The sequence below is a fragment of the Cricetulus griseus genome, chromosome 4 (genome assembly GCF_003668045.3).
Source record: "Cricetulus griseus strain 17A/GY chromosome 4, alternate assembly CriGri-PICRH-1.0, whole genome shotgun sequence".
Classification (NCBI taxonomy): domain Eukaryota; kingdom Metazoa; phylum Chordata; class Mammalia; order Rodentia; family Cricetidae; genus Cricetulus; species Cricetulus griseus.
The window spans coordinates 154,328,976-154,352,272 of NC_048597.1; the positions used below are offsets into that span (position 1 = coordinate 154,328,976).

At 46.2% G+C, this 23,297-nt stretch overlaps 1 protein-coding gene across 1 annotated transcript in view; it reads right to left on the minus strand.

Moving 5' to 3' along the window:
• Positions 1 to 23,297, minus strand: part of Grik4 (glutamate ionotropic receptor kainate type subunit 4) — a 290,512-nt gene that overhangs the window by 113,098 nt on the left and 154,117 nt on the right. The window contains exon 6 of the mRNA XM_027412199.2: positions 22,207 to 22,260. Within this exon, the coding sequence (XP_027268000.2) occupies positions 22,207 to 22,260 (54 nt within the window). The remainder of the gene's footprint in view (positions 1 to 22,206; positions 22,261 to 23,297) is intronic.

Genomic DNA, 23,297 nt, shown 5'->3' on the forward strand with positions numbered 1-23,297 from the left:
CCAGGACTCACTGGCTAGCCAGCCAAAGTCTAATCCAAGAGCTCCTACCCAATGAGAGGTTCCAGCTAAAGACAAGGTGGAAAGCTCCTGAGGGGAAACATCTCAAGCTGACCTCTGGCCTCCACATACACAGGCATGCACACACAAACGCATGCACATAAACAACACTGCCATTCAGCTTGGTGGACAATAACACAATGCTTGCATGGGAGAACAGGCATAGATCTGGAACAGGAGCTGTGAAATCTTGTGTTCTCCATTGCTACTGGGTCTTATATTTTCTTCTCTGAAACGTGACACTTCAGAAACTACTTATTTTTTAAATTCTCTTTTCCTTTCTTTTTTTCCTTTTATCTAGATAAGTTTTCTCATTCTAAAGTCACAGATCTGGTAGTTCAGAGAGCTGTTGTTGAGGTTGAGGAGAGGCAGTGTTTAAGAAAGCTGTAAGTGTTCTGGGAACAGGATACAGGCTCCTTGAATTATTACCATATTTATCTTGTGCTTTCAAGTGTCATTAGTAGGCATTAAGGAAGACAGGGCGGCAGGGGAACCTTCATGAAGCATACAGTGTGCCTGCTGCACAGGTAGCGAGTTGTATCTTTTTACAGGCTTCCATTGGCTCTTGAACCTTACTGGTCCTTTTTAATTTTATTTATTGAGATAGGGTCTCACTATGAGGCTCTGGCAGACCTAGAATTTGCTATATGGAACAGGATGATCTTGAACTTACAGAGATTCATCTGCTTCTGCCTCCTGAGTAGTGGAATGTGCATTACCACACCAGGTTCTTTTCTTTAATTTTTTTACATTTATTTACTTTGTGTGTGTGTGTGTGTGTGTGTGTGTGTGTGTGTGTGTGTGTGTGTGTGTGTGTTACACATGTGTCACATAATGTGTGTAGAAGTTAGAGGACAGCTTACAGAACTTATAGGAGTCCGTTCACTCCTTCTACCATGTGGGTTTCAGGGATGAAACTCATGCCAGGCTCAATGGCAAGTGCCTCCACCTATCTGCTGAGCCAGCTCATCACTCTACTTCCTTCTTCTTGGGGCCCCAGGCAATGATCTCAGCACCACTACAGCCTCTGGAATCCTTCTCAGTTTAGCCATCTGGACTTGACTGGGTTGTGACTGCCTTTACGGTCCCTTCATTCCAGAACAGGTCACATTTCTTATCAGGCAACCCCCTTCTCAGCAGAATTTTCTACTGCTTCCATAAACCTTGGCCTTTTGTCCCCACAGTTCCATATTCTGCCCCAGCCCCTAAACTGCCTGGGAGAGGGGGATGCAGCCTTGTGTCACCTCAACACCAATACACCTCAACCATTTATTCTTGAACATATGCGTACCTGCTTCCAATGGTGTGGCTCTACATGGTTGGCAAGGTAACTTTCTGGTGTAACTTTGGGTTGTCTCCTCCAGACTCCCAGGATGGGGTTTCTCCACATTCCCACTTAGAGAATGAAGAAGGCAAGTACCTGGAGGTGAGTGTTTTCCCCAAAAGACAGAAATGGTAGGATATCCTGCTGCATACAAGATGAGCCTCTTTTATTCTTACTGCACACTCAGCACTGGGCAAGGCCACCAGGAGATATAGTCACACGCCTCTTCACTGAGGTTGTTAATGACTGACAACTTAAAATGCTGTCACCCCAGGAGTCCCAAGAACACCAAAGACTCCAATTTCCCAACCTGTTATTACGAAGCAGGGATGATGGAAGGAATCCTGAGATCATGTCACCCCTCAACTTGAACTCTGTGTTTTCCCACCCCACTTGGCTCCTCTCCCTCGGTGCGCTATCTGTGACTGTCACCATTACCCACCAATCTTTCCAGCTAGAGTTTGGAAGTCACCCTCCCCTTCCCTCATTCTCTAGCCAGCCCCACCCCCTCTCTGAAAGCCCGTGTGCATTCTTCATTGGTTTCTGCTTGAGACCATTTTCGCTTCTTTCCACCTCATGACTCTGTCCCCTGCTCTGCATCCCCACCACGTCTACCTCGCTTCTGGTCTACACCAGCTTGTGCCTGCCCTTCGTCAGTCTTGCAATTCACCGACTTCCTTGGTGATGCTATTGCTAGAGGGATGTTTCTGGAATATAAATTTGACTGTGAACTTCCAACACGGCCACCTGCCCCGGATGCACACGAGATGCAGTTAGACACACAAGCCATTGAATGATTCCGGGTCACCTTTTTCACAGTCCCCACCTTGACCTCCTCCATCATATGCAGTTTAGAAGAGGGCTACTCAAGTGTGCCATCATGGTACCTCTGTAGTCATCTTAGAGATTTTTTTATCATAGAAGTCTGTAAAAAGCTACCACCCCCAACCCTGGTTGCTACTTGAAGAACATGCATTTGCACGACATCTTCTAGATGTATCCAGTGGGGTGGATTCCACATTGAAAGCAGTAAGCGCATGCCTGCCATCTCATATGGGCAATCGGGTCTTGACACTTCCCCAAACTCTTCTTTGTAGCCATATTTATTCACTTCTCTTTAGGACCTGACACATGGCAGAGGCCAGACTGCTGACCTCTGTCTCACAAATCCTGCCTTAACCTTTCTTAGCAAGGCCCTTCAACTACAGAAGTTCAGGATCTCCGGGGCACCTTGGCATCCTCTTCTGTCCTTCCTTTCCTCCTCTTTGGTACCCGCCAGTCTATTTATCTGCATCAAAGCCTGTACTCTTTGCAGGCTGGAAGATTGCTTTTTGTGTAATAGGTCTTTGAAGACGGTGGCAGCTGGGAGGCTAATTCATACCTGTCAGTAAGTCGTGTTTAATGGAAGATGTGGCCCCAAACCTCCCAGTTCCCAGCTCCCAGCTCCCAGCTCTCCTGGATTCTTCTCTCTGCACCTTTTCTATTCATTTATTCCCATGACCCGAACATGCATATCTTTTCTCCCCAGGAACCTCATCCCTTTTCTGCTTTGCCTTCCCAGTGTGAGCCTGCACACAGGACGTCACAGGCAGAGTATATTCTGTCTTGCTCATTGCTCCGTCCCCCACCCTGCGCCCTGTGCTTGTGCTCAGCAAGTGTTCAAGGTATTCATTAAATGAATTAATGTTCTCCTGGAAACACACTCTCGGAGTGTAACCACCTTTACAAAGACGTCCATCATTTGCTCCCAGGAAGAAGAAGACAGAGGCCAGGTGGGAAGCCCTCTTTCCTTCCTCCGTTGCAGCAGCTGGGACTGTCTTGGTTTTGTATTGAGAAGACTGTTCTGTCTCTGGGTACTAAATAAGTACTTGTTAACCATGTCGTTAGCTGTGCAGCTTAAATTTCTGAGGGTGAAGCTGACATGAAAAATGGCAGACACCTTGTGTTCCCACAGATGGGCCAGGGGGAGTTACAGCTTTTATGCAAGCTTGCGTCCTTTATCAGGCACCAAGTCCTTGCATCTGAGGTCCTTTGCATGTAGGAGCCCTAGTGAGACCTCTTATCTTCATATCAGAAGGTCGGTATCTCCTTCCCCAGGTCCTAGTGCATTACCCTCAGGTTTGCAGACACACACCTAAGGCACCTCCCTTCTCAGTATGGTACAGTTGTTTGGGGAGATAAGTGATGCTCGTCAATCAATGGTCTCTGCCTCCTTACTGACTCTGCTTGCCCCACCTCTGCAGCAGGCTCCAGGCCACTGGGTTCTCTGATGGTTTTCATCAATAGTCAGAAGTATGCACATCAGATGGCCCAGAGGTAGGGAGGAGTGGGGACCAAGATAGGAGGAAGCCAAGAGGCAAGTCTGTACGTGGCTTTAGGAGTTTGGGCTTTCCTCTAGGGTAATGGTGAGCTCCCAAAGGATCTTTAAGAGTGATAAGATCAGGAAAGTTTAGGAAGATTTTAACTATCCAGGCAAGATAAAAAGCAGGTCTTTGAAATTTACAAGAGATGTCACAAGGTGAAGTTTCTGACAAGATGACAGGCTCCCTGTTACCCTTGGGCTGTGAGTAAGAGCCACCAGCACCACGAAGCAAGTATGCAGGATGCCTCCAATGGTGATTAATTGAGCTGTGGATGCCTTTGACACTGAGTGGAGGATGGAGAAGCTGGATTGCTTAATAATAACAGCACTCGCTACTCCTAATGGTGCTTGTAATACAATAGCACTTATAATGTAATAATAATAATAATATGATTTGCCATGGTGTGTTTTCATCTCATTCTCCTTGTGCTGCCCAAACAGTCATTAATCCCAAACACTCCTCTCAGCAGGACCAGAATTCCTCAGGGTAGAAAACACTCCTAAAAGCCTTAGAAGTCTCAGAGGGCCTCAGTTTCCCCTTTCTGCTCTCTGTCTTCCCTCAAGGACCCCGTTTACACAGTGTCATCTGAGGCCCAGGCATGTGCTCTGCCCAGAGCCAGGTGTTATCTGCTATAGGGTCAGGCAGTGAAGGGATATCCTGCCACAGCTGTCTCCAGTGACTCTTCTTGGTCCCTGGCTACCTTTTGCCTTGTCTGGCCCTCATTGATGGTAATGGGGAAAGTAGAAGGAATCAGCTAATTTACACAGTCAGCGTGCACTGTCGGTAGGATTCTAAGTGACACTTAGGACCCCCACCTCACTGCATGCACTTGAGTGCACACAGGCACACACAGGTGCACACAGGCACACACAGGTGCACACAGGCACACACAGGTGCATGCACACACACACACACACACACACACACACACACACACACACACACACAGGGAACTATGGTGAGCTTTACTTCTGTGATTAGTTTATACTACACGGCAAACTTTATCCAACTCACCCATAGGTGCTTTAGAATCAGAGTTCTCCCTGGCTGGTTGTGGGACAGAGAGTCAAAGAGCTCTAAGGGGTAAGGAGTGGGGCTAGAGTGAAGTCTCCTGATGATGAGACGGAGCTGGGCCCTGGACAAAGGCTAGAGACCTGCTCCAGATGCCCAGTGCTTACCCAAGCCAAGAGTCAGCAAGAAACAGAGATGTCAGTGAACTGAATTCCACCAGTGACAGGAATGAGTTGGGAAGATGCTCCTGGGCTCCAGGGGACAACACAGCCAGGCTGAGCAGAGCCCCATCATGCCAAGCTAAACTGATGACCTACATAGGCTGCTAATTTTGTAATAATTTGTTACACAATGAAAGAAAACTAATCCAGTAAGACAATGCTATAAACAGAATGACAAGGGCAAGAGGCTGGAAGGGAAATGGCAAATCCTCTCAGAGACCATGTGGCTGGAGAAACTTAGACAAGAATCAACTTTCTTTGAGAGTCTCTTTCCTACTTTAAAAAACCACACCTCTCAGGGGTCACTGTTTATAGACCTCAATATAGCTCAGTCAGAAAGTGTTTGCCATACCAGAGTGAAGACCTGAGTTCAATCCCTAGGATCTACACAAAAAAACCTGGATATGGTGGCATGCCCTCATAATCATGTCACTGGGAAAGGGGAGATTGGTGGATCCATGGAGCTTGATGGTTAGCCAGCAGAGCCTACTTGGTGAGCCCCAGGCCAGGAAGATCATCTCAGAAAACAAGATAAGGCCTGGGGAACAACACCAAAGGATGACTTCCAGTCTCTACACACATACACATGTTCACCCCTTACACACATACACTCACCCTCTTGCATACATCTTAATATAAGCACTTGGAAGGACATGTAGCAAACCACTATACCCAAACCAGAGACAATCATTGCTACTTCTCCAGCTTGTAAGAATGGGTATATTTTTATTAGTAGATCTTCTTGAGGCTAGACACCTCGAGATTAATAGACAGCAGAGGTGGTGAGGTGTCTCTCCCTGAATTAGTGGGACTTCTGGATGTTTAAGAACTCTGTGATGCAGATCCAAGCCATCTCCCTCTCTGCCTAAGCACTATCAGACAAATGGCCTGAGCAGTCCAAGGGGACATTTCCACTGTTTCCAGAGATACTAAGCAGGAGAAGTCCCCAGAGCCTGGATCTTATTTCAATATGATTTATTTCCTGTGAGCCATGGATGAACCCTGTAACGAGCTCACTTGGGCTCAGGAGAAACTCAAAAGTGTGTGCCCGAAAGTTGAAAGCAAAGATGAGACCTGAGTTCCAACTCTTATTAAATGAATGAAGCACAAGTATCGCTAACTGGGTTCTGGGATCCCAGAGAGACTGATCTTCACTCTCGCCCTGTTTGTCAAACATTGACAAAGGTGTTTGTTTGATAATTGGTTGCTCGGAACCACCAGAGCGCTTCTAGGCTGTCACCCAGAACCACAGCACCTTTCAGAAGGCTTTGCCAGCCGCTACCAAAGGCACTGCCCACTCACACTCCTGCCACACCTGCATGGGAACCACCTGACTCCTGCAGACACTCCTGCATCACTTTGGTAACCTGATGGCACAGTGATGCTCAGGTGTGTGGTGGTGACACTGTGAGGCCCCAGGGCAGGCTCTTCCTTACACTCCAGCTCTAAGAAAGATGAAGGCCTTACTGGCTCATCCATTTTCAGTGATTCTGTAGTCCTGGTTTCAGGGTTGCTTTTTCTTTGGGGAATTTCACCTCATACCTCACCTCCCTGCCTCCTGCCACTCACTGGACATTCTTATTAATTGGTTTTCATGGACCCCCAACTCTCACCATGGGGAAAAAGCAAATAGAGGGACTAAGTAGAATGTCTCAAGTACTGCAGTTCTTAGCTCGAGGCAACTGGCTATCTGTGCCCATCAAGAGAAGGGTCCCATCTCTGAGGTCTTCAACTCTCCTCCTGAGAAAGACCAGTGAGCAGCCACATTCTTGCTAGACAGGTGAAGCAGTTCTCTTATTCCAATGTCCCCCAATCTGGGGCATGCATCAGGGTCTACCCAGCAAAGTCTAGTAGTTCTGAGGAGGTAGCAGCCATCTAGAAGACTAGGGACATGAGAAGTGGGCAGGTGTAGCTCTGGATCCCCTGGGCAGGATTTCAGCTGGTGTGTGGCATCGTAGAGACACTGCCTCTTCTGCTCCCAAAGGCTGCCACAGCTCCCTAGCAGTGTCATTCCTCTTTCTTCATGCCTCAGGGTTAGAAGTTCCCATGATCAGGGCTAAGGGCAGACCCCTGGGCCAGAGCTCTCCTATCAGACATTTCTGAGCAGCATTCTGAGCAGAACACACCAGCTTTGAGATCAATCAAATGCCCCCAGCTTATGCCCCGGGGCAGCTCAAGATGGGGGGGGGTTCTTTTTAGGACAATGGTCCTCATCTCTTTGGTGAGGAAAATTGTTTAACCATTGTCCAATTGATAATCTTCAGGCCTGTGTTTGTGACAATTGGCCTGGGACAGATACTGTGACAAAGATGCTGACTTTGGTCCACTTGGGACTCATGTTTTTCCTATGTCCCTGCCTTGCACAGGACAGGCTATCCTCAGGAAAGGGAACAAAGGCTTGGAAAGGTCCTTCCTTCTCACTGCCAACACCTTCTTCACGAGTGCACAATTTCCTACACTCTTATGTCTTTGCTCAAAATGCAAAGTTGTCTGAAGAAGCGAGACATTAACTGCAGGGATCCTCCAGTTAGAACATGACTCTCCTTCCCTTCTTCCACCTGGCTCACCCCTATCGATTCTTCAAGACCCATTGGTTGACATCTACACAGAGAAGCATTCTGTAAATATACTAGACAACCCAGGGGCTCTTCTTTGATAGCCCTACAACACCTTGTGTTGTATTTATCACTTGGGTTCATCTCCCTCTCCAGTGTGGCTTCCTCAGAGATCAAGCCTTTATTCATTGTTATGACCCTCTGCAGTCACCCTGTCTGTCAAACATTAACAGGGCACAGTGCTCTGTTAATGCCGACCTAGACAAAGTGAGCCACCAGTGAGAAAGCCTCTTCTTGTGACTCCAGCTCTTTGGGAGGACTTAGGCAAGCCACTTTTGTTCTCTAGTTGTTTACTTAACTTCACAATAACTAGGCTTAATCAGATGTTCTACCTGACCAAACAAACTCAGTGTTGTCACTAGTCATTGTCACCTCTACCTGAAGTGGATTTGAAGGACTCTGAGAAACACGGGACAGGAATTTCTGGGCAAAAGAGTGTGAGAGATCAAGACAGTGTTTCTAAACCTAGGGTCTCTGGTCAGCTGAAGAAACAGAAGGGACAGGAAAGCCAGATGAGGACACTGAAAGACCCTGGTCAGGAAAGTCACTTGCTTTAGTGAAAAATGGGATGTCTGGGAAAATTCACCCAGACACACATGGTGTGGCCACCCAAATAAATAAAATTAACTTCATTTAAGAAGTGAGAGGGGGCAGTGGTGGCACAGGCCTTTAATCCCAGAACTTGGGAGGCAGAAGCAGGTGGACCAAGGCCAGCCTGGTCTACAGAGTGAGTTCCAGATCAGCCAGGGCTACCCAGAAACCCTGTCTCAAAAAACAAAAACAAACATAAGATAACTGAGAGGTTTTTGGTGATCTAGCCTCTCCCCTGAGGTGGCAGGGCTTGTCTAGGATCATACACAGTTTGCTATCAGGCACAACTAAGACTAGGCTTCTGGCTGCTGATTCCAACTGAGTGCTAGACAAGCCATATGCACTGCAGAGGGGCTACCAAACAAGAGAACCTTCCATGCTGGCTCTTTCCATCACACTCCTTGCTCAGGCTGCCACCTGTGTCGTAGCTCACTCTGTCCTCTGTCACTCTGGTTCTAATCTCCAGCCCATCCTATAAAGTAGCCATGTCTGGAAGTCTTCCTCCAAGCTCCTGAAGTAACACTAAATGTTCCCTTCTCTGGACTTCTGGACACTCCCATCTTACATTACTAGACTAAGATCTTGGTTAGGCACATGCCACTGGGCTACATCAAACTGGACCTTGTGTTTCCGACCAGACACCCAGTGCTTAATAGACATTAGCTGAATGAGCATAGTTATGTTCTAGTTATGTGATAACTTCATACCATGACAATGAGCAACTTGGGGAAAGAAGGGGTTTTTTGACTTGAAATTCCAGGTTATGTATGATCTATCATTGAAGGGAATTAAGATAGGAAGTAGAAGCAGGCCCATAGTCAAACACAGAAAGAAATGAATGCACATGTCCTTTCTTGTTTGCTTGCTCTTAGTTAAGTTTCTCCTTTCTCACACTGTAAGGGAGCCCCTACTAAGGAATGGTGCCACCCACAATGGGCTGGGTCATCCTACACCAATGAATAATGAAGACAATCCCCCACACCAATGTGATCTAAACACTTCCTGATTGAGACTCTCCTCCCAAGTGATTCTAGGTTGTGTCAAGCTGTCAGTTAAAACTAATAAGCACCAGTTATTTCCTGTTTTCTACGGGGTGGGGGGGTGCGCACAGGGAGATTGCTTAATCATGGCTAGCTAATCATTTTATAACCCTGAAACTTAGACCAAGAACTGCATTCTATTAACCATCATGAGACAGGTTCTCTCTACCTAGTTCTGACTGTTCTCGAACTTACTATGAAGACTAGACTGGCCATGAACTCACAGAGATCTGCTGCTTCTGCCTCCCAAGTGCTGGGATTGAAGGTGTGTGCCACAATGACCAGCAAAGATTATGTGTGCCAGTTAACTTGGAGAGGAGGGCTTTTTTTTGTAATTTTGTCTATTTTTGTCTGATTTTTCTTTCTTTTGTTTTGTTCTGTTCTGTTTTTCTTGGAGCTGAGGACTGAACCCAGCCCCATGCACTTGCTGGGCAAGTGCTCTACCACTGAGCTAAATCCCCAACTCCAATTCTCAAATAAATAAATAAATAAATCACAAAAATAAACCACAACACAAAACCTTAGCTAATGGCTCTAGAATCCTCTTCTGATTCTCCCTGCCATTGCTCTCTACAAAGGCACACACATTTTCCAAGTAGTTACTCAGAGCGCACATGCAGGATGGTTAGGTACTTTGCAGAACACCATGCAGGGTTCCCGCTCCCCTGGAAGAGGCTGTGTGGGCCCAGTAGACATCTGTCACTGCAGCACCTGCCACCTCTCAGGCTTGCATTTGGAGGGGGTTGGGGGTGGGGTGAGACATTCACAGCTCAGACAGACTCACAGGGAGCTTTCACTTCATTATTCTACCCAGAGCTGAAATAAATACTTATTTATTCACCAAAGCATACTGGAATATGCAGAATGGCTCTCCTAAAAGGCTCAATAAAGCTGAAATATGTGTGGACTCTTAATAATTTTACAATAAACTACACTTTAGAATCAATTGCTCTGGCACCAAGAAAGTTGCCTGACTGATGGATTGTGGTGCTGGCTGGCTGGTTGGCTGGCTGACTGGTGTGTGTGTGTGTGTGTGTGTGTGTGTGTGTGTGTGTGTGTGTGTGTGTGTTGTACTCTTTCAATGAAAGTGTGAACAATCTGGAAAAAATTTAGACATCCCAGAAACTATAGTTCTACCTAGAGTTGTGACATTTTTTTCTGATGAAAGCTACAGAGTTGAGGAAAGCCAGAGGTACTAATCAGGAAAATGAGGTATGAGGCTGGAAATATTCAACTCAGAAGAAGGGGTTGAGAACAGGCAGAAGGAATGATAAACCAGCCATCAACTGAGGACTAGAAACCTCCACTGTTCCTCACGAATCGTTATTATCCCACTTTGACAAAGGGTCTGCGATGATTAATCTTGATTGTCAGTTTGATGGGATTAGAATCATGGAGGAGACAGCCATGGGGCATGCCTGTGAGGGTGCTTTGGGGAAACTTGAACAGAGTTGAGACAACCCACTCTGCACTGGGACAGTAGCATCCCCAGTACCAGGGCCTGGGCTGCATGAAAAGGAGAACATGAGTGGAGCCTGGATGTTAAAATGTTCACCTCTCTCTGTTTCTTGGTTAAAAACACAATGTGGCCAGCCCTTTATACCCCCATCCCCATGTCTTCCTGCCACAGCGGACTCCATCTTGTCACACTTCCCTGAAATAAACCCTTGCTTCCTGAGTTACTTTCTTCCCACACATTGTCACAGCAATGAGAAATTACTAATATAGAGTCCGCTGGGTAGAGGAACTGCCACATGAGCATCTCGTGTAAAGCAGAGAAGAGATGACAACGCATGCTCCCTCTGATCTGAGGCCCTGCCCACTTCTAGGAAACAGTGCCTCCATCCTTGGTGTCATGCGACACAGTGTGGAGGCTCTCCAACCTCTTGTGCCAGCATGGAGAAATGGGACATGAGTTATCTAAATAAACAACAACAAAAACAAAACAAAACAAAAACTTTCAGATCTGAAGGAGATGATTTGTTCTGAAGACCCCCAGTTCTCACTCCAGGAGATGGGTGCTAGGTTCAGGCCTCTAGAAGCCAAAGGACCGAAGATCACCAGGGTACAGTGTGGCCATCAGTGCCTCTTGATGACATTGGTGCCACTAGGCACGGTCAATCACAGCTAGCCTTTAATTCCATTTTCCTTCTGCATGGTCATTCTCAGTGCCAACCTAGGCCTCAGGTCTTGATATCTCCCACCCTCAGCAGAGCTCTAACCCCTTGGATCCAAAATAAACTACCCTGCTAGGTCTTCATACCCTTAAATCCAAATCTGTCCAGGCAAGGATGAGAGGAAGGGCATGTGAGACTCAGCAGTTACCTGGGACTGTGTGGGCTACAGAAGTACAGAGGCATCCTAGAGATGGGATGGGGTAGGAGTCCAGCACTCCCAGGCTGGACTGCAGCCAACTCCCTAGGTTCCTTTTAGCTGGAGAGCTTTTGTGGGATGAGCTGAATTCATTTGGGGCATAAGGAGATGGGCTATCTCCTCTAGCTAGCACAACTAGGAACTCTAGAATGTGGGACTCATCTGCCTGTAAGACCTATGCTCTAGACAAGGACATGGCTACGTATGCCTGAACCTCAGTGTTCAGACGTTGAGATAGGTAGATCCTGTTGGGCGGTGGTGGCACATACCTTTGATCCCAGCACTCAGGAGGCAGAGGCAGGTGGATCTCTGTGAGTTCGAGACCAGCCTAGTCACAAGAGCTAGTTTTAGGATAGCTCTAAAGTCACAGAGAAACCCTGCTTAAAACCTACTTCTCCGCCCAAAAAAAGACAGGTAGATCCTGGGAGCTGGCTAACTTGAGGGAATAAGGTGAAGAGCAACAGACCCCAAGACATCTGATGCCTTTCTCTGGCCTCTATATGTGAACATGAGTACATGCATCTCTCTCTCTCTCTCTCTCTCTCTCTCTCTCTCTCTCTCTCTCTCTCTCTCTCTGTGCGTCGTGCGTGCGTGCGTGCGTGCGTGCGTGCGTGCGTGCGTGCGTGCGTGTGTGTGTGTGTGTGTGTGTGTGTGTACGTGCATGTACACACACAGCTGTGAAAGTGACAACAGACTCAACCTAGTGATATGTCAGGATGACCTCAGTGGAAGAGTGACATTTAAATAACACCTGGAAGATGGGCAGGGCTGGTTTGCCAAAGAAAGAAACAGAAGATTGGGATAATGGCGTTCACCCTTTCTCCTTAAATTAATTGCCTTCTCTCTGTGTGTCTGCCCTGGCTCCCCTTCCTGTAATAATTTTAGCAATTTCAATTACTTATGGCTAATCTCACTGATAAACCTTTGAAAAATAAATACAAACTCAGGTCTACTTGGCAATAAAACGAGCTGAGAGGAGGGAGGCCAGCTGTGCATATCTAACCTCCTGAAACAAGGAGAGCCTGGGACAGGATGTGGCAGGGTGATTACTGCAAGGCTTGCTGGGACCTGGCTACAGCTCGTGACAGAAAAGACCTGAACAGAAGCAGCTTCTGCGGGCCACGTGGGGCCTCCGTCCAATGTGTCATTCTCCTCTTTTTACAGGAAACAGTCCCATCCCCAGGACATTGTGAATTGGATTGCTCCCAGACAATGTACGGAGAAACAAGTCCAAGGCTTAGAAAGACCCTAGGAGATGACACTTCATGCAACCCCCCAGCATACAGATGGAGCACAGAAGCTCAGCAAGAAGGAATGGCTTGTGGAGACAAAGCAATGACTGAGTGAGGCGGTTAAGAGCTAACTGTCTGGCTTTATGTTCTGGCTCCACTATAAGCAAGAGACCAAGGCATTACCAGCCGCGGCTCTTGCAAATAGGAACAAAATAGCTGTTTCTGCTGGAGTTGATGTGAGTCTTACATGAGAAAATAACCACGGTGTAGTGTTTACAGAGCCCTGCATCGAGAAGTCATTCAATAAACAGCAAGTACACTAGCTATCACTGTTACCCAGCATCTGTGGCAGGACTAGCCTGGTGTCCCAGTGGCTTCACTGCCAATCCAGGGCCTCCTGCTGGCATAACTATTCCTCTGTAGCATCTCTCTAGATTTCCCCCCAGGGAAGAACTCTGAGGTGCTACTGCCTATATACGCACCCCCACAATGGCAGCAGCATGGAAATGGTGGTGACAACAGTGACCTAGGCTGCCTGTGAAGGTAGAGGCAGCCCGAGCTCCTGGTGCCCATGATGTCTTGCTTCTCATTGGCATTCCACAAGACTTTTGCCTTTACCTCTCAATCTCTGCATTTCTCCCCAGCAAGGCAGCAGCTCCCTCCATTGGCTCCTCACCTGTCTGAGCTCTCTGACAGTAGATTAGGGTGATCTTATCTTTCCTATTAGGGAGTGATCGCAGCTCTTGCTGGGTTCATTAGGAGCCGGAGAAACCCTCCAGATTTATTAGCTCAAATCTAGCTTCCTCTACCACATCTTCTTTTCAGACACATCCACCACAATAGCAGACAGGGTGTTGCCCAGAGCCTTAATTCTTCATGTCCTGTATCCAACTTGCAAGTACCTTGTGAAACAAAGATTCCTCCACCCGCAGCCAAAGGCAGGCTGGAGGATAGAGACTCCATTCTATTCCATTCAGTGGCCAAATGAAGTTATATCCATAACTGGTCTGTGTGCATCCCATCCATACAAGCACACTCTAAGCCCCCAGCAAGCTTGATTACCAGGGAGCCAACAGGTGCTAACATCTACTCTTAGGATCAGTTATCCTCTAAATGGACAAGCTAGGGTCCTGGCATCAATTGCTCTTGCAGAATACACAAGAGAGTTGTGCAGTGGCAATTAGTAATTCACTAATGTGGCAGAGATTCCTTGTTAATGACAAAAATCTATTTCCCCTTTGTCCTAGGCACACAGCAAACTACATTTCCCAGATGCCTTTGCAGGGATGTGCAGCCACGTGGTGAGATTTAGCCAACAAAATTGTAAGAAGTAATCTGTACTTCTTCAAGGATTGACTCATAAATTACTCTGTGTGTGAACCTCCATGTTTTTTCCCCACCCCCGGCCTCTATGGAAGCACATTTATAAGCTAGAAGATGCCTGGAACCTAAATGCCCTTATCTGAGGTCATAACTATCAGGGACTCCCTTGTGGAACTTCCAGTGAGAAATGTACAATCTGCCTTCTATATATGTGGGATTTACACCATGGATTCATCCAACAGCTGGCTGAAAACAGTCAGGGGACAATTAGGTCTGTGCTGAGTATGCACAGATACTTTCCTTGTCACTGTTCCCTAAATGATGCCATATAATAACGATCAGCATTTACATTATAGTAAGTATTTATCTAGAGGTGGTTTAAAGTATATGGGAGAAAATGCTACACCATTTAAAGGAGACACTTGAACATCTGCATTTTTTTTTATTACTAACACAGGGTTTAGAATCCATCCCTCCCCGTAGTAAGGGACTACTGTGCTTGCCACTGTGTGAAGCTGTGGGGTTTGTGGGTTGATTAGCTGTAGCAGTTAGCACTGCCTCCTAGCTACAAAGCCACCACCAGCTATTTTTAAATTCCTACTAAGAGACTTTAAAGACAGGCATTACCACTCTTCACATCTTTCCTGATAAAGTAACTCCCAGGAGCCCCCAGGTCCACACAAGTCCCTGAAAGCAACAGAAGTAGGGCTTCTCACCTGTCCATCAGGGCTGGGCACTTAAATACCAGCTACTTTCTCTTATTACTAAGCTTCTTCATTAGAAGGGCCCTTGACTACACCTGTGGGGTCTTGACTCTGCCAATCTGCAAACTCTAGCTAGAGAGAAGAGGCATGTAACACTTCTACACACCAGAATGGCTCTTATTAAAAAGTGAAAAATTAGAAACATTGGCAAGGTTGTAGCGAAAGTCAAACCCTTGTACATTGCTGGTGGGAATGAAACATGGTGCAATCATTCTGGAAAACAGTTTGGCAATTTCCCAATAGATTAAAAATGTGATGACTGTCTAGGCCAGTGAATTCCCTCCTTAGGAACATACCCAGAAGGAGGAAACTGGGACAAATATTTGCATACCCATGTTCATGGGACTATTAGCTGCAATACCAAGCTATTTGAGTACTCACTGATGGGTAAATGGATATGCAAAATTTGGTATACACGCACCATGGTGTATTATTCAGCTTGAAGGAGGATGAACCTTAAAGACATTGATCTACATCAAATAAGCCAGGCACAAAGTATAAATATTGTATGATTTCGTTTTCATGTAGTACACAGTCATGTTCACAGAAAGCATGTAGATGTGTGTTTCGGGGCAGGGGAGGGCTGAGAGGAGGAGGGGACCAGAGCATCTGTGTAATAAGTACAGAGCTTTGGTTTGGGAAGATGGAAAGCACTGGCACAACAACGTAAAAATGTCACTGAAAGTCACACTGAAATTGGCTAAAATGGTAACTTTTACTATGGGTTTTTTTTTTTATCATAATAGAAAGATTTTTTTTGTTAAAACAAACAAAATTTTCTGACACATGGTACAAAATGGATGTACCTAGAAAATATTACACTGAGTGAAATAAGCCAGGCAGAACTAAGTAATATGGTATAAGAACACTGAAGTGAGTCACCTACAAGAGGTGAATTCACACACAGGAGAGAAGAACAGAAGTTGCCAGTGGCTGGGGGAGAAGGAACAGGAGCTATTATTTTTTGGGATTTCCTTTGGTTTTAGAAATGGTGGTGATGGTTTATATGTGAGAATATGTCAACACCACTGAATTGCAAACTTAAAATGTATTTAAAATGGAAAATTTGATGTTATATCTACTTTTCCACAAGAAAAAAATATTCAAAACCAGGGAGTGCATAGGAAGGACCATAGAAGAGCGAGAAGGAGGGTTGGTTGAGTGACTTCTAAACCAGGACAGGCACCGGTTCTCTGGGCTGTGCCTGTGTTGCTGCATGACTTTGCACAACGATTTCGTTTGTTCTGCTTGGTCCCTTGCTTGGTCCCTGATACCTCACTTCAGCCTAACTCTTACCTATTCTCCTGGCCAGGCCTTGCTTCCTCCTGTCACCTTCCACAATCCTGACCTCTGGCCATGTGCACCCCTGGCTTTCTGTGGCTTCTCATATTTTGTGATTTGAGCCCCCTGAGCCAATCCTCTGCCCCAGAGCTCCCACATCATCTGGGTGCTAGTTCCACCTACTGAATATTTACTCCACTGAAATTGACTCTTGACTCATTAGAACCATGAATGGGGACAAGATGCTGCTTCAGTGATCAATCAAACCACCAATCCGAGCACCCCCAAATCTATCTTGAAATAGATGCAAGAATGAAAATCCCCTCGCTGTGTGCTGTGACTGACCACTGTAGCATCCAAATACTTCTGGTCACTAAGCTGTTATTCTGGACAGAGCTGGGGTACTGTCCCAAACACAGTCTTCCAGCTGAAGTGTCTGTCCTTGTCACTGAGCTAGGCTTCTCCTGGACACACCAGCCCAGCTTCTAAACCATAGACTTGCTCTGATGGACCCAAGAGCAGCCTCGTTTTTTTTCCTGGTTCAGCAACACTTCCTACATCAATTCCCCATGTCACTCAAAATTTAAGGTTGACATGCACACTCTCCCCATTGCCTAGGCCCTAACTGAGAAAGAAACTGTCCTTTGTGTAACACGAACAGGGTTCAGTGAATTGATGGCTTAATGTTTAATTTATGACTGGTTGTTTTGTCCCAACTCTTGCTATAGGTAATCAACAGATCGAACCCAGAGCTGTCAGTTTAATTCATTTATTATAGATGCCCTAAGTCAATCAGTGTTCTTAACACCTGGATGGGACTGAGGCGCAGGGACCTGGTCAATACTCAGTAATTACTGACGCACACACAAACATCCTGTAATGGCAAGTACACTCATGCGTAATAACTGAACTACTAGGTTGTGTTCATTCTCTGGAAATAAAATAGTATTTTAGGGATCGTTCTTTGGGAAGCAAAATATGTGTTCCCCATTCCTTTTAATCTACCAGAAGCAAAGCCAAGACTCTCTACCATAATAACTTCCCTTTATTAAACTCATATTGTGAGCCAGTTGCTCTCCTGAGCTAGGTACAGGGCCCACTGACAAAAGAGGTCACCAGAGCTCAGAGAGGTTAAGTAGTCTGCGCAGCTGGTAGCTGCTCACACTAGAAGGTTAAAGGCCTGTCTATCAAATAACCAGGTCTGGGTCTTTTCCAATTCTCCAGGCAGGTTTTCAGGAGGCAGATCTGAGAACTCACATCCCTGTAGCAGAAGCCAGAGAGAAGGGCAAGATGGGGGTCCCCTGGGGACCTGAGAGAGGGAGTGAGAGAGAAGGAAAGCCAGGTGCATCTGTGTGGAGGATGGTGATGGAGCACGCAGAAGATGGCTTCTCTGCTGCTGAGCCCTTCTGCTCTGCTTCCAAACTCCAAAAACTCCAGGCAACATGTCTGGCCCTAAAACAATGTTTTACTCCTACTGGACCTGCTCCTCCTGAAAGCCAAAGCACTAATGAGAAGCTTCCAGAACATCCTCTCACTGATTGATTTCTTCAGCGTTCCTGCTTCTGTTTTCTTGACTGTTTCCCAGGCAGCATCACTCAAATGATGAGATGTCTGCTTCCCCTTTGAAGACTCACAGTCAGGCATGAGTCCTGTTAATTTCAGGTGCAAAGGACTCTGTCTGAGGCAGAGTGCAGAGCTATTCTTGAGACATGCCCACCAACAAGGAGGAAAGCTCTGAACATCAAAAGCATCCTCCTGCTAGGTAAAACAATACAGCTCCTTGGGGACACAGAAGGCTTTGCACGTACAGTTCATTGCATCTGCATAGCAACATCATGAGTTGTTATCTCCAAAATGAGAAAATGGGGGCCCTGAGAGTCTGTGCAGCTCACCTAAAGTCACCCCGTGAGGACAAGGAACAATGAGGACTTGGTAGCTACAGCTCCTGATTTGACAGTGCATTTTTTCCAACTAGGGAACATTGTCATCCTCCAAGAAGAGAGAAGGATGATACACTGTATGGTGGATGCTGTCTTCCTAAACACCCAAGACAGCAACTCCATCTATTTCAGACTACTGCCGGGGCAACTCCTTCTTTCTTCTGTCTGCTGAGTAGCTCCAGACATGGAAGTGACCAGCTCTATCCTTAGCTGCTGTTGCCTGGTACAAGGTGCCTCCCTGGCAGGCTGGCACAGTGCAGGCAACCTCACCACCTGCTTTTCTTCCCTCCCCTCCCTATTCCCACCCCCACCCTGCTCTCAGAAGGAAGCACTGTACTTTAATCTCTTTCCTCTCCTGCCAGCTTGCCCAGGCTGCCCCAGATGCCTCCCACCTTAAGCAAACCCATTTGCATTGCTGTGGGAATAGCCTAATCCTCTTCTCCCCTTTTACATGTTAATTCTCTGATTTACAGCTGCAGTGTTAGATAGAAAGAAAGAAAGGAAAAAACCAAACAAAGCAAACAAAGGAATTCAGTTCATTCTATTTTACATTTTGAGGGGGGGTTAAAGAGGGCTTCTGGGGTGCTGGTGATATTCTATTTCTGGATGTAGAAGCTGCTTACACAGGTGTGCTCACTTGGAGACAGCTCTTTGCTCTATGCATACATAATATGCATGGTGTTCTGTAAGCACACCAGACTTCAATAATCAATCCCATGGGCTAAGCCTTGTGGCACACACCTGTAATCCCAGCACTCAGGAAGCTGAGACAGGAGGATTATTATGAGTTCTGAGGCCAGCCTGTGCTACAAAAGTAAAAACAAATAAACAAACCCCAATGTTAACTATAAGTCAGCTTTGATGAGCCAACCATGCATTCACAAGTTCAAGTCATGGTGAACAACTTCCTGGCAAACCCTGGTGGAGGAAGAACCTGTGCCAGAAGGAAGGGATTGCTTCATTCCTTTACAGGCTTTCAGTTCTGGAAACTTGGGCTACCAATGTATCAGGGATAACAATTCCATAGCAGCCCCAAGAGAAGGCTGTCCATGGTACCTGCAGTGAATCATCCCTATAGGCAAGCATCTCTTAAATACTGCAGGACCACTGAGGAGACCTGTCCCCTGGATCCCAGGAGGGAGACTTCATGGCTTCTAAACCATCCTAAGTGCACCATCAGCAAAAAGGCCCTTGCTAGCAAGCAACCTTTCTCTTTGTAAGGCTGAAGAGTCCAAGCATGAAGCTGAATTCCTTCCCTTAGCAAGTCTTTTTCTATTGCTGGGCATTTTCAAGGAAGGAGGTCAACAGATCATGAATAAGAAATAAGTAAGTTCATATCCCTGGGAATGCATGAGTTTAAAGGCCCTCACTGTCTCCTGGAGATGCCAGGGACCATCTTATGTCTAAGTTACAGAGGAGGATGCAGTTCCTTATCCTGGAGCATCTCCCTTTCCTGGTTTCATAGACCATGGTATACAGAAGGACCCTACCTTTCTCCCAGAACTTTCTTCAGTGAAGCTGTTCCCCGTTGCCCCAGGTTGAGCAAGCAGTCCCTACCTAAGGAGCTTGTGCAGTCTATAACATATCTAGTAATAGAATTTTCTACTTTTTACTGTCAGATGTACTTTGGGTTTTTACAAGATAGGCTCTTCTTTCTTTCATGCGTATGCACATGCACACATACAACTGGTGGAACTTAGTTCTCTCCTTGTACCATGTGATCAACCTCAGTCATAGGGCTTGCCAGTAGGAGCCTTTACCGGCTGAGTCATCTAGCCATTTCCAGGCTTAGTTTCTTATTCCAGTTTCAATCCCTCATGCCTAGCCAGTGCCTGATTTACAAGAACTACTCAAAAGGGGTCACATCTGGATGAAGGGGGTATCTAGAGGCATTGTTTGAATGTAAGATCTTCCTCACAGGCTCTTGTGTTTGAACACTAGGTCCCTAGCCAATACAGCTTAGGGAAGTTGTGCAGTTCCTGGGAGGTGGGGAGTCTAGCTGGATGAAGTGGCTCACTGAGGGGTGGGTCTTATGGATTACAGCCTGGACCACTTCCAGCACAATCCCACTCTTCTCACTGATCTTTGGAAAAACAGGCTATGCTGCAAGCTCCACCTCTCCACCCTGAGTCCCAGATACCAAGCCTTCACCACCATGATAGACTGTCCCTTCCACTGGTGAGCCACAATAAACCCATCCTCTGTTAAGCTGCTGTTTCTCAGGCATTTGGTCACAGCAGTGAGAAAAGGCATGGTTACCTCCAGTCAAGGATGTATAAAACAAAATAAACTTCCTCTCTGAATGATGGTCTATGATAGCATGGTGAAGATAACCTATGAGCAGTTAACTGAGCAAACTGTGGCACAACTAAACTCCGAAGCCTACCCAGTAGTAAAGATGCAACCTCCCAGGTAGGTCCCCAGGGCTCTCCACCACTCGAACATGTCAGCCACGGAAGGTCACACACTGTATCACTTTCCTCAAACTGTAAGTTGGATAAATGGGGCATAGGTCAGTGGCTTCTAAGCTTTAGAGATGGTAGGAAGGAGTGTGGCAGCTGTTACCATAGAGAAGTGGCATAAGGTAAGTCCTGTGGGGGTCAAGTTGGCAAACAAATATACATAGCTAGCTTTGCAACATCTTAGAAATCTTACCATTATTCTTAATTTAAAAGTTATAGATTTTTAAAGGTCTTATTTTTAATTATATGTTTTTGTGTGATAGTGTGGGCATGTGAGTGCAGATGCCTGCAGAGGCCAGAAGAGGGCATCAGAGCCCCTGGAGCTGGAGATACAGGTAGTTGTGAGTCACCCATGTGGGTGCAGGGAACCAAACTTGGGGCTTCTGCAAAACCAGTATGTGCTCTTAAGCTCTGAGCCATCACTCCAGCTCCAGTTACTTTTTTAAATGCTTGTTTTCTTATTTTCTGACTATTCACGAATTGACTACACACACATATATGTATGTATACACACACACGTATATATATGTGTATATACATTATATATATATATATATATATATATATATATATATATATATATTGAGAGAGAGTTAAGGCCTGCAAGGCAGAGAGATGAGCCAACCTGGCGTCTGCCTTGCCCTGTCAGAGGTCCTGATCATTTTTAGTCAATGAGGGGCCACCATGTGATAGCAACAGATGGGAAAGCCTGCTGCTGGGAGGGTATATAAGGTGCCTCCCATTGGTAAAAAAACGAGTCTGATGTTTGCTATTTCCCTTCTACATGACTGCCAACAATACCACATGACACCACATCTTCTCACCTCTCCCCTGAGGGAGCCATTAGGACCTAGCGCTCTCTCTCTCTCTCTCTCTCTCTCTCTCTCTCTCTCTCTCTCTTCCTCTCTCTCTCTCTCTATGTATATATATATATATATATATATATATATATATATATCATAATAGCTTTCATATTCTTAAGGCTTTACAATTTCAAAATGCTTCCACATATAACTTGACAACATGCCAGTGATATAGCCATTCAGGTTCCTATTCAACAGAAAAGCACAACACACACTACTCAGTGCTTTGTGAAGGGCATGTGGCTAGTATTTTGGCAAAGCTAGTATTTAATCAATACATTCAATAAAAAAAAAATCCTAGTTTTCCCATCTGTAAAATAAGAGCTTTAGCTAAGATGACTTGGGGGGGATACAGTTGGTTATGCCACCATCAGACATGCCCTAGCTTTCCTCCTTCTGAGTGATCATGGTGGTTGGGGGGACTCCACTGCAGGCCAGAAACTGTACCCACTGAGGAGGCTTATCCATCTGACAACTTTCCAGAGGAATCCATAATATAAAACCAGAGATACTTGGATGGGGGCATCAGAGCCTCCAAATTCCCATTCTCAAAGGGCTAAAAGTGTTGGCATGAGGATCCCACTGGGCTTCTGGATCCTGTGTCTGTTGAGATGCTCAGACCCTATGGTTGGTTTCTGCTCCTTTTGCCTCCCTTTCCCCATGAGCCATCTTGTAGACATCATCCCATCATAACCCACTAACCCTGGCCGATACTACGCTAGGGTGGGGCTGTGAAAATCTCTTACCAGATTAGTGAAGATGTATGTATAGTAAGCTGACACCATCCCCAGCTCAGCTGCCTGCAATGCAAAGAGAAGGTGATTAGAGAGAGAAACTCCTGGAAGCCCAGGAGTAGTAGGTTGCCAAGTCTACTATTTATCTGGCCCACTAACCCTCAGCACAAAGCAGAGCAGAAATCTGGACTGGTTCTCAAGTGGCCCTGGATGTTAGAAGATGAAAGACAGAATCATTAGCCACTTAGGCATGTTCTTGCCACCTCACCCACTCCCCACCCTGGGTGACACTCTCATATCTGATGTTCTCATGTACTACACACTCCCACAAATAGGACTGAGTATTGCAGGAACCAGAATGGACTTAAGGGAAATGAAGCAAATAAAGAAACATACTAGAATAATCTCCACGACTCCTAACAACACTGGCTAAGGTTTACCTACTGTTCAGTCCGTGCCAGGAACTCTAAAGCCTTCTACATGGGCTAACCATAGGAGCAAGCACTATTTTTCTTCCCCAACTCCCATTTTTCAGCAGAGGAAACTGGTCCAAGTGTGGCTAAGTCACTTGTATGAGATCACATGTATCTTAATTCCTAAGCTTTTAACCAAACCATACTTTCCTCGGGGACCACAAGCTTGATGGAGGTGCACACCCAGCACTCTTAGGGACTGTGAGTAGGATTACGGAGCATTCCCAAATGAACCCTGCCTCTGTCAGAATGCAGATGAGATCTGAGTAGGATGTATCTGCAGCCATGTGGAGATCAAGAGAATCATTTGCAAACTCAATTCCTTTATTCCTGCTAAGGAACAAGTTGCCTGTGACATGCCTACCCCTTGATCACTATATAGTAGTGTGGTGTCATCCCATAGCTGAGAACTATGGCTTGGAAACAGCCTCCCTTTTTCTGATCTCTGTAGCCGTCATAAACACCCCTAACCAACCTTGCCTGTCAGTGTGAGTGTGACAGGTGCTATAGAAACCGACAAGGAGATCAGGTAGGTAATGAGCCTGGCTCTCTCCAGGGTCCTCATCCCTCCTGACAGTCCGTTAGATTTTCATAATATATCCTGCAGCCCCGGGGCCACTGGGAGATGGC